This window comes from Rattus norvegicus, chromosome 3 (assembly GCF_036323735.1).
Source record: "Rattus norvegicus strain BN/NHsdMcwi chromosome 3, GRCr8, whole genome shotgun sequence".
Taxonomy (NCBI): domain Eukaryota; kingdom Metazoa; phylum Chordata; class Mammalia; order Rodentia; family Muridae; genus Rattus; species Rattus norvegicus.
In genome coordinates this window covers 95,621,321-95,634,103 of record NC_086021.1, presented here as the reverse complement: position 1 = coordinate 95,634,103, position 12,783 = coordinate 95,621,321, and the positions used below count along the sequence as shown (strand labels likewise).

At 34.5% G+C, this 12,783-nt stretch overlaps 1 protein-coding gene across 1 annotated transcript; it reads right to left on the bottom strand.

Moving 5' to 3' along the window:
* Positions 1-423: 423 nt before the first annotated feature.
* On the bottom strand, positions 424-1,359 carry Or4c120 (olfactory receptor family 4 subfamily C member 120). Its single transcript, NM_001000355.1, has one exon. It carries the CDS (start codon positions 1,357-1,359, stop codon positions 424-426), a length of 936 nt encoding a protein of 311 aa, NP_001000355.1.

Genomic DNA, 12,783 nt, shown 5'->3' with positions numbered 1-12,783 from the left:
TCTTTATCATTCCATTAGATTTGATGTATATACTTTGTTTCTTCATGTTTTTATGAGGATAAATAAATTGGCATGTAGGTAGCATACACATTTGTATACATGAAGAGTGAAGGATGTTTGTGCTTTTGCACTTATATACAAATGTGTAAGATCAGATTTTATATATTCATCTGTTATTCACTAACATAATGTTTTGGAAAAGGTTCTAAAATGAGCTTTTAGATTTCTGTGTTAAACTAGACTAACTGTTTTCTTTGAATTGGTGATTAAGTTACCACCACTGAGCCGACACTAGGTTAAAGGGCACTGAGATGCCTGATTTCTGACATGGATGCTAGAAATTGCAACTGATATCTTCTCTTTCTACAATATGGAGTGCTTTTAGCCACCAATCCATTTGCACAGCACTGTATGGGATAAATTTTAGTATTTATTGGAAACTATAATACGTTTCTTCCACATTTTCCTGATGGCATTCTTCATTTCCTTATTCCTGAAAGTGTAAACTATAGGATTAAGCAATGGTGTCAACACTGTGGTAAATACAACAGCATTTTTCTCAAAGGAAAATGCAGATATAGGTCGTGCATATGTTAATATGCATGGGACAAAAAACAAAATCACAACAGTAATGTGGGATCCACAAGTGGAGAGAGCTTTGTATTTCCCTTCAGAGCTGTGGGCTCTCAGAGAGAACAAGATGACGCCATAGGAGACAAGCAAGATAGAGAATATTATGATGCAGATAGACCCACTATTGGCAAACACCAAAACAACAAATAGGTGTGTGTCAGTGCAGGCAAGCTTTAGCAATGGGAACAAGTCACACATGTAATGATCAATGACATTGGGTCCACAGAAGGGTAGCTGCAACATGAAGATAATTTGTATGATAGAATGTAAAAAGCCTCCTGCCCAGGACACCATCACAAGATTGACACAGAGCCTGCGGTTCATGATTGAAGAGTAGTGAAGGGGCTTGCAAATAGCCACATAGCGGTCATAAGCCATGGCTGACAGGACAATCACTTCCATCCCAGTGAAGAAGTGGACAGCAAACAGTTGTATCATGCAACATTCAAAGGAGATGGTCTTCCTCTCATAGAAGAAGTCTACGATCATTTTGGGAGTGACAGTGGAAGAAGTGCATGCATCCAATAACGACAAGAAGATCAAGAAGAAGTACATGGGGGAGCCCAGCAGTGCAGGGCTGTAGATGATGGTTACCACAATTATCATGTTGCCCCCAATAGTTACCAGGTAGATCAACAAAAATATAACAAACAATATTTTCTCAACTTTTGAGTTCTGTGAAATTCCAAGGAGAAGGAACTCAGTGACACAGCTCTGGTTTTTCATGATTCATTAGATGATGTTGCAAGTGATATGTTCAAGTAAATCTATAATTATGAAAAATAAATACTTAATACAATTTACAGAATTAGTATAATGGTGTGCCCTCAGGCAAAATTGTCTTGATTTATTTTATTACTATAAAACCAAATATTAGAATGTTTTATAGTATATAAGTATATAACATGTAGAATTGAAGTTAGAATAAATATTTGAACAAGATAAAATGACCACATTTTTAATACTGGGATGAAATAATCTCCTGTCTGGTGGACAATAGAAACAATATAAATTTGAACAATCACTTTTTATAATTATCTTGATATTTTTGAAGTGAAATGTTAAAAAAATATAGAAACTATATTGAGCTATGAACAAGAGGTCACAATTTAATAATCTTGTCAGATATTGCTTGCATTAGTCCAGGATGAGTAATCATCGGTTCCTAATCAGACCACTGCCTTATATGGTATTAAGAGAGGAGCCAAAATATTCATATGAAGATATGGTTACACTACGAAGGATCTTAAAACATCAAATGAATCAATCTATACTCTGTTAAAGAAAAATGTGTCTGTTGTGTGTTCAAAATTTTGTAAATTAACTGTTGATTCATCATCTTAAAATGGTACCAGAACTTTATTAAAAAAAATACAGACTGCTTTCCTGAAAGCCAAATGAGATTAGCGAGACTACAAACTAATATAAGCTATTCAGGACTCATTCTTTATCAAAATTATGTGGCAAAGCTTATTAATTCTACTTTATTTGCCCAAAATGTATAATGAAATTGTGAAGAAAAACAAAGGATAGATGATTAATCTGGGATCTTAAGAGATTAAGATGCCAATACCCAGGAGATCTCCAAAGAGACAACTGGGTAAAGACTAAGATTGTTTTTCTCAGTAAAAAGTTTACAGTAACATTGTTTTTTCTGCCATTTCCCTCTGTTTGTAAAGGTTAAATAATGTTGTTTCTTTATTCATATGGGAAAGGCATCTTGATAAAGGCAACAGAATATATGTTGAAGAATCAAAAGGCAGGAACCAATCAGCAAGACATGGACACTAGTGGCAGGACATATCTGAAGAAAGACTACTCACTGAAGACAATCTAGGCTCTTGAGACTTAAGTACTTGCTTAGTCTTTTATTAGTATAACTTTTTCAGAAAACAGTTTTTCAACATATATGACAAGAAATCTATATGAATAAAACATGCTCATAAGTGACCTATATGATCTCCAATGATGCAGAAGATCAAAAAAAATCAGTATTTGTCTCATGTGTTTCACTTGCACAAAAAGATATAATAGTAATAAGGTCTATATGGTGATCATGTAAGTATTAATTATGAAACCAAACAATGTAGAAGAGAAGTTAAGGACTAAGAATAAGCAGCCCTAACCAATGACATTCACCAGATAATTTTATTTCAGATATAACTCTTGATTTTTATAGACAAAACTGATATGTGTTGATCTTCATATCTATTCACAAGGTAAAATACTTGATTTTGTAGATGCAAGACATAATGGTGTCAATGCATAGTATGTTATAATGTTCTTAATAATGGTAGAATATAAAGACCATCTTCTGAGGAAATAAAATAACACCTTGACTGATAGGTTCCAAAATAAATAAGATTTAATGCTAATTTTTAAAATGAAGTTAAATTAGCTCTATCTTTTATATTCTATAAAAGGTGCACATTTGTTTCATACAAAGTGGCATTGTCATTTTTCTAATAAAACAAGTTTCTCAACTTGTGTTAAAGCATAGAAAGTGAAGAGCACAATGTATTTATGCTGTTGCCATCATGAGGGTTATGATTTATTTAGGAGATATAAACATAAGGTGTCATGTTAACTTTTAATATGAATTGAATTTTGTTGCATAATAGTTGAAAATTAATGTAAACCTAAATAATTATTTTGTTTGGATTTGCTTCCCTCTATCTTGGTAAGTGAATTCATGATGAAGCTGTGTGGACATATCAAGTGAATGAATACCAGTGAAACTTTGAAACCTTACATTTCATCTTATTTCCATAAATCTAAAATTAGACTTAATACAAAGTAAGCTAGAAATTTAGAAATTGTTTGGTTTCTACCATTAGAGTCTAGGATACATGTGGGAGTGAAAGAGAATCACAATATTCTGTTCATATGTATAAAAATTCTCAAAAAATAAATAAAATTTTATTTTGAAAATAAGTAAAGAAATAGCTTGATATCTAAATAGCCAGAATTATTGAGTGAACCATGACATCTTAAGATTCCTGATACATAAAACACCAAGCTGATAGGGTCTTTTGATTGTTTTAATGGGGTTTACATAGTTCTCTATACCCCATGATGGATCAAACTCACCAGGTAGCCTTGAATGAATTTGTACTACTAATCCTGTGTCTCCACCTCCAAAGTACTGGGATTACAAATGTGTGCTGCCATACTCAACCCTCTTCATATTTTATCATTGTATGATATAAACTATAAATCAAACTGAACCAAAATCCATACTGACATCCACATTATTTTAAACAATGCTTGTGTATCTGAAAGAAAGGAAGAAAGTAGCATCAGTTGAATGGAGTCTTTTTACATTGCATTTTTAAAAGTATTCCTTTGTTCATGCAATTTTTAAAAATATAAATATTAGAAAGCAGTTGGACAACATTTTATATCTTTGAAATGGCACTCCAGTCCCAACATTATATTTTAAAAATAAAGCAAGTTGAAGAAATTTTACAATAGGATGTGTTATGGTGTCAAAATCCTGGAAAGGGAGGAACATTTATGATATTTAAATAAGACTACACCTAATGACTAACAATACAACACTGATAATATGCATATGTCAGGGTTGAAGCTTTTAACTATTAAGTCAGAAGAGCAGAGGAAATTAAATGTTCCTTTATAGGCATTTTACATGTCCGTTTATAGACTTTGTAAATATATTCTGTAATCTAGAAAGTATCACAAGATTTATAGACTTTATTTGAAATAACTAAGCTGTCATTATCAAAGTATTTAAAATTAAAAATCAAGATCAAAACCCAAAAAATGAATTATTTTAAGTTTCTGAAAACAACTGGAGGTCTGCAGACCACTTCCCAGATCACCAAAGAGCTCACTTAAAAAAGTACTTCACATTGACCACTTTGATGTGTTATTATCTTTCCATAATTGGCCATGCACTAGTCTCTATATTTATACATGCCCAATTATTTTTTATTTCAATTCATATTATCATACAGAAACCAACTTATTTTCTCTATACTTTTAAAACGCTTCATGAATTCTTTACTCTAATAACTATACACTTGAATTTCTAGAACGATATAGGGTGTCACTAGCCATTTCCTTGAGTAGTAACTTTGGGAACTTTGCCCATCTGTCCACATAGTCTACTATTTTATCACCAGAGTTAATGGTAGCAACAGTTTATCTGCAGAGAACAGAAGATCTTTGTTAATATAAAATGTTATTTTGAAATATATTAAAAAATGAACACTTATTACAAATTATAATCATCAATTCAAATCTTATTTGAAATTATTCTTGTTAAAGTCCATTTTAAAAAATGTCTACCTTTTCATCTAAGATTGCTAGCTACCTGTAAAAGATTTATGTCTTGTCTGTGTCTCAATAAAAGTTTTGCCATAGCTCTTTGGAAATATGCTCTCCAAAGATGACTAATCACCCTTTCCCCCACTCAGTGTTGACCTTCTAATGCCCCTAAATGTCTTGAATTCCTTAACTGATTTTGAAATGTTGGAGAAAGCACTTTTTTTCTGTTCCCTCTCATCTCCTCCCTAATGGATTTCACAAACATCTAAACACTTTTTCAACAACCTGGTGAACCAACTCATTTGTGGAGAATAATCAAACCAGAACTACCATCATTAAAGCAGTTTAAAGCCTCAATTTGGATTTTCATGAAAGGTTCTGAGGCAGAAGCCTAACACTTATGTGAACTTAAGTAGACATAAATCAGAAGTTCCTTCATTCTGTAACATAATGAATTTGAACATAATGCTCTTCTGTGTGCCCTATTTTAGTGTTAAGTTGTAGATATATCATATATAGTTTTAATATTCATTTCAATATTATATACAGTTTAATAGAACTTCAGTCTTCCATACTGTAAATCAGTTTTTACAAAACCTCAGCGCATACTACCTTTACACCCAATGGTGTATATCTTAATAAATAAATAAACATGTAGTTAGAAGAAAAAATTGTTGCAGGGATACTAGAAAACAAGAAATCTGACCTTCTATACATTATTTGGTTTCCACACAAGGGAGAACATGTGAATTAATGGTTGCTTACATTAAACTTGAAAAAAATATGATCATCAGAGGACAGGAAAGGAAGAGAATAGGAAATGTGCAGGGAAGGAGGAGGATGAGGACGAGGATGAGTAGGATGAGGAAGATGAGGAGGAAGAGGAGGGAGAGGAGGAGGAAGAAGAGAAGGAGGAAGAAGAAGAGGAAAATGATGAGGGCAGGATAAGGGAGAGATGAGGGAAAAAAGGAAATTGCAATCTGAAGACTTTTATGGGCATTTGAGCAGTTATTACTTTTAAATGCTATTTTCTGGTCTGTGTATATCATTTTATAGATTTCTATATGTTCTGATTTTCATCACATATAAGATAAGGAATCTGATCATTAGAGTTTATATAAATCTCTCAAAACCACCCTTATAAAGTGCAAAGACAATGAGTGAAGCACACAGTACCTTGACCACAACACCAAAACTATAAATTACTTTACCACAGTTTAACTCATCTCTGAAAATGTAAAAATATACCTTATATGTCTAACCATAAGTCGGTTGTATGAAAAACCTGAACACAGCTATAGTCTGGTTGCTGAAGAGTACATCGGTTCCCTGGTGACTGTGTAGAGTGCTTCCTTCCACTTGTAATAGAGAAGAGTAAGTCTCCCAGAGTAGGAGAATGTTACAAATGCTTCTCTCAAACTGTCTTCAACACATCATGTTTTAACCATAAAAGCGAAACAAAAAAAGTTCCATTTTAATTGCGAATGCAATTGAATGTGGGTTTCTCCAGGGGTGATCCACTTGTGAGACCTATTTCTTTGTTTCCCAGAAGGCTTGTACGATTTATGGCCCCAGGAGTATCCAAGATATAATTTCATGTACTTTTTCACTTGATTATGTGTTGTAACACTCCCATTTTCATCCAAATCCAAGTTTAAAATATTGATGTAGAAATGTTTCTATTTGATGACTTTTAATGTGCTATCAGTCTCAGGAATATAATGAATGGAAGGCAGTATCTCCATGCAGATTTCAAGTATAATTCTTATGTATTAAAAAAATGACAGCTGATTTTTGTTGTGAGGAACTCTAATAATGAATAAGAATAATTTGATAGTTTTAGAAAAACAATAGCAAGTACTGTATTCATTAGTGATATGTTAATTTCCTCTATGAATATTTTATTTACTTTTTGACAATTTAACAAACATACACAATATATTACCCATCACATTCCCTTGCACTCCTTCAAATCGTGATCACCCCTTCTTCTCAACTGCATCTATATCTTCTATTCCTGATCCTGGCTACAAGGGCACTTGGGTGAATATGGGCATGGGAAGTATTTACTGGCGCTAGTTCAACTTTGCATACCTAAAGAAAATGATACCCCTTCTCAACCAATTTTTAATTGTAAACATCTACTCAATAGGAAGAGAAGACTCCTGAGTCCATCTTATACCCATGAGACAATGATCCAGGATTGGTTCTTGTGTTACTTTTGTGCAGGTATCAATATGTGCTGCTTATTTGTGATTCCAGCTTCCCTACCATACCCAGAGCACACAACTTCATGAATCCTCTCCCTCTCAATTTCTTCCTTTCGTCCCTTCTAAAATCCTTTCTAAATCTGTGGGGAGGGGGCAGGTAATGTAGCTATGCCATTTTGGAATGAGTATTGAATAGCTACTTATTATGAAGTCATGCATCTATGTACTAAATGACCATTGGTATTGGAGAACTAATTGGTTTTCCCCGGAAAAGAAAATCTCTCCCCTTCTCGGTACTTCTTAGTTGGCTGTAGTTCTTTCAGATGGAGGAAAGAGAAAGTGGAAATGATATAATTATTTTATAATCTCAAAACATGAAGAAATAGTTTCATAAACAGAAGCTGCAATGTTAAAGGCTAACAAGTATATTACTCTACATATATAAACATGAATATTTAGAAAGCTGACAAAATTTCCATTTGACAAAAATAATACAGTAATAGATTCTCCCCTAGGACCTGTGACTTCCTTCTTCATAGGCTTTTGACCATATTTATAGTACATTATATGTGTTCTCCCCTACTGATTATCCTTTAAGTTTAGTCTGAAAGTGTTTATACCCAAAACAATCATAACCCTACTTCACCAGTGAATGTATTTTAACTAATTGGTCAGCATTCCAGCATGCTGTGCCCTTAGCTTGCTAAGAAAAAAAGCAGTATTTTAATTAATTTTCTTCACCAATTGACTGTGTAGAACCATCTGGAACTAAGAACACTATCCATTAGAGTTAAATATAGTAAATAATTATTTTTTTACTTTATGTACATTGGGGTTTTCCCTAAATATATGTCTCTGAGAGGGTACCAGATCCCCTGGAATGAGGGGTAAAGACAGTTGAAAGCTGCTTTATGGGAACTGAACTTGGGTTCTCTGGACGATGATCTAGTGCTCTTAACTGCCAAGCTATCTTTCTATAAGTGCGAATGAAATTAAAAACAAGTTACAGATGTCCTATATGTATTTGCACAAGTAGATGTTCCATTCTAAAAGAAAATAATTAGTTTATAGAAAAGAATGATAGTTCAAAAGCTGTACAAAAAGTCAAAAGAGTAGAATAAAATTTTCAGCTCTAAGTATTATGACATCTTGGACTTCTCATATACATCTGAAATCTGCAAGTTATTAGTTAGCCCCACCGTTCCTATTTTATAATACAAGCAACCTTTCTCATGACCTGGCTCCATTCTTTACATAGAAACTTCATCTGCTATGTTGCACTACCTGCCATCTTCGGCAGCATTACATCACCATTACCACCAAGGCTTTACCTTCTGAAACATAGGCACTTCTTGTAATAGCTTCAATTCCCACTACGCTTTAGTGTCTCTTGGATACCATAGAACAAGACTTCACAGTCCCCTAGTTTTAATGTCTACAAAACTTCCCAGATATAAATGTTGCTAAAACTAAAGCCATGTGTCCTTTGTTCTAACGATGAAGAAGAAAAAATGTGAGTTTCTCCAGTGGAGCTAGCTTTGAAACCAATTAGAAAGCAGTTGGTTATGCCTATGGCACTTTTGACACTATTACTCCAAGCTTCAAACCATTTCCATATTAGTGCTCAGAGCTACAAACTGTACACTTACAGTTTTATCATGTCTCATTTTGCTGTAGCTTTATTTTCATTTGATTCTAGATCTTGCCAAAATTTTCAGAATAAATATATTATAAAATTAAATATTTTTTAAAGAAAACAGAAAATTATCAAAGATGACATGCTTTGATTAATGTACAAATGAAAAATAGTTGTTATTTTTTCAAAGCTGAACTATCAATTTTTATATTCCCAACTTTTCTTTTCAAATAGTAGGAAAAAAACAATAAATAAATAAACAAACAAATAAATAAATAAACAAATAAATACATAGAAGTTTGAGAGTTGGTATATAGGAAAAGGATTCATTTGTCTTTGGGCCATTTTTTGTGTAGATGTGTGAACACTATAAAGGTTTTTGAGGCTATGTTTACAGGATTGTAGCTATATAATATTTGTATTTATGAAATTTCAATGTGAATTGTGTTCTATGTAATGCAATAAATTTTACAATAAAAACAATATCTTCATCAAGTTTTATTATTTTTGGTCACCGTAAATTATGAAACATTTTATTTAATAATTGAATACTAAATATTGTATAAAATTTATTTCCAATTTTGTTCTCTAAAATGAACATTTTGAAACTAAGGAAAGACATTTAATTTTTATATGTCCCATAAGAAAAACATTTGGATGCAAACCTTTCTAAGCATTCTGTAAGGGATAAATGAATGTTTACTTGTGTTGTCACAGGCTTATATTCTTAATATAAAGAAGGCCAAAGACAACAGGGACTTTAAAATTAACAAGTTCTACACTTGAAGGGATTTCATCATAAATCAACAAAAATAATAAATAATAAAAATCAAATTGGCATTTTTTTTGAAGTCAGATTCAGTAAAAGCCATGGTTAGTCTACTTTTGTATGTTATTTGGAATTGCTAGGTGATAGGCACAGAATCAGACATTTTACAGTAAGTATCTGGCATCCAGAAGAAGATGGCCTCTTAATTATGATGTTAAAAGTCCCTTGGTATGGAATGTACCTTAAGAAATGATAGGTGTGCTTCTTTGTTGGAAAAACCTCACTAATGTTCACTGTGTAAAAGCATTGCCTATCAATAAATAGCTGAGTGGCCTATATAACAAGGCAGGAGAGAAAGGCAGAACTTCCAGAAAGAAGTAGGAGTTGTCAGAAGTCAGTTGCATCAAGATGAGACAAATGAAACTGCAGAGAGGTAATCAGCCACACTGCAGACATAGAATAATATGAACAGGTTAACTGAGTTATGAACTAGCTGGAGAACAATCCTAGCTTAAGGCCTAGGTTTTATTTCATAAATAAATAAGCTTCTATGTCACTATTTGAGAATGTGGGATGCTACTTGCAGTTGTTTGGGTGCCTGACTCTTTCCCAGAGTGCCTAAATCTGCAGATGGCCTGCTTATTCTCTCCTGCCTTGATTTAGGTCTTTCAGCTCTTTATTGACAGGCGATGCTCTCACATAGTGTAGAAGACACTATCCCTATACTACTTAGTTTCAATCACCAACTTGGCACAGCCCAGGCTTTAGACAGAAAGATCTCAGTTGAAAGTTTTCCTGAAGATTGAGCTTTCATAATTTCAGTGGAGTATCTTGATGGAGGAAAGCCTCTGCTCACTGTAGGTAGAGCTGGTCATGGGAAGATAGTTCGTGGTTACTTGTTTTTGTTTTTGTTGTTGTTTGGGAGGTTGTTTTGTTTGTTTGTTTGTTTGTTTGTTTATTAAGAAGCTAAATGAGCAAAAGCCAGAGAGAAACTTCTAGTGCATAATCTATTATTATGGGAGGGAAGGGGAGGAACTCAGAGTACCAAAACCATGGAGGTTGCTTCTTGCCATTTGTCTGACTTTCCTGAACGAAAAGGCTTATGCTCTAAGATCAAGAATTGACAAATGGGACATAATCAAATTACAAAGCTTTTGTAAGAAAAAAGACACTGCCATTAGGACAAAACAGCAGCCAACAGATTGGGAAAAGATCTTTACCAATCCTATATCCAATAGAGGGCTAATATCCAATTTATGCAAAGAACTCAAAAAGTTAGACTCCAAAGAGTCAAATAACCCCATTGAAAATGGGATACAGAGCTAAACAAGAATTCTCAACTGAGGAATATCGAATCTCTGAGAAGCACCTAAAGAAATATTCAGCACCCTCAGTCATCAGGGAAATGCAAATCAAAACAAACCTGAGATTCCATCTCACACAAGTCAGAATTGCTAATATAAAATACTCAGGTAGCAACAGATGGTCACAGGGATGTGCAGAAAGAAGAATACTCCTCCATTGTTCGTGGGATTGCAAGCTGGTACAACCACTTTGGAAATCAGTATGGCGGTTCCTCAGAAATTGGATATAGTATTACCAATTTCCAAGCTATACCACTCCTGGGCATATATGTAAAAGATGCTCCAACATAGAACAAGGACCCATGCTCCACTATGCTCATAGCATGTTTATTTACGATAACCAGGAACTGGAAAGAACCCCAATGTCCCTCAATAGAGGGATGGATACAGAAATGTGGTACATCTACACAATGGAGTACTACTCAGCTATTAAAAATAATAACTTCATAAAATTCATAGGCAAATGGGTAGAACTAGAAAATATCATCCTGAGTGAGTTAAACTAATCACAAAAAACCCCACACATGTTATGCACTCACTGATAAGTGGATATTATCCCAAAAGTTTGGATTACCCAAGATAAAATTGACAGACCACATGAAACTCAAAAAGAAGGAAGACCAAGGTGTGGATACTTCAGGCCTTCTTAGAAGGGGGAACAAAATACTCAAGGGAGGAAATATGGAGACAAAGTGTAAGGCCATTTCAGAGACTGTCCTACCTGGGAATTTATCCCATATACAGACTCCAAATTCAGACACTATTGTGGATGCCAGAAGTGCTTGCTAACAGGAGACTGATGTAAATGTCTCTAGAGTGGCTCTGACAGAGCCTGACAAATATAGAAGGGCATGCTCGCAGCCAACCATTGAACTGAGACTAGGGTCCCCTATGCAAGAGTTAGGGAAAGGACTGAAGGAACTAAAGGGGTTTGTAACCCCATCGGAAGAACAATAATATTAACGAACCAGACCCCCCATATCTCCCAAGGACTACACCACCAACCAGAGAACACATGGAGAGACCACCATGGTTCCAGCTGCATATGGAGCAGAGAATAACCTTGTTGGACATCAATGAGAGGAGTGGTCCTTGGCCCTGGGTAGGGTAATGCCAGGGCGGGTAGGCAGGAGTGGGTGGCTAGGTGGGTGGCAGAGTACCCTCATAGAAACATTCAGAGGAAGAATGGTATGGGGAGTTTTCAGAGGGGAAACCTAGAAACTGGATAACATTTGAAATGTAAATAAATAACATATCCAAAAAAGAGTAATTTGTTTCTCAAGTGAGAGTATCTGAAAAAAAAATAATTTCTCCTTGCAAGTTGGTGATTTCTCTTAGGTTAGAGAATAGAGCATGTTTCTCCTTCCCCTTTCAGCTCTAGGACACCATTGGTGGAGGCACTGGGGATACTACCCTGGTATCAGTTTATGTGTGTGGCAGTTCAACTGGGTTTAGAAAGCTTATTTCCTTGGAGTCCTCTACCCACTTTGGCTTTTACTCTCTTTCTTGTCCTTCTCCCACAATGTTTCCTGAGACTTGAGGGATAGTATTTAATGGAGGTATCCCAATTTAGGGCTGAGTTTTCCAAGTTCTCTCAATTTCAGCCTATGTGAACGTATTTCTTCCTATCTGGGTAGGATGATGATTCTCTGATGATGCCTGAGTAAGACACTGATTTATAAGTATAGTGACAAATATCATTAGACATCACTTTATTCTATTAGTAGAACATCGCTATGTTGTTTTTCCAAGATCCTTGTTCTATCTAGTCTCAGAGTCTTAGTCAACCAAACATAGTTGGGTATGTGTTCCACCCAGCAGAGTGGGCTTTAAGTCAAATCGGATATTGGTTGGCTTTCTGGCATCATGGAACTACCATTT

Excerpts from the sequence above, each read along its gene's own strand:
- Or4c120 (NM_001000355.1), bottom strand. The coding sequence starts at position 1,359 with ATGAAAAACCAGAGCTGTGTCACTGAGTTCCTTCTCCTTGGAATTTCA.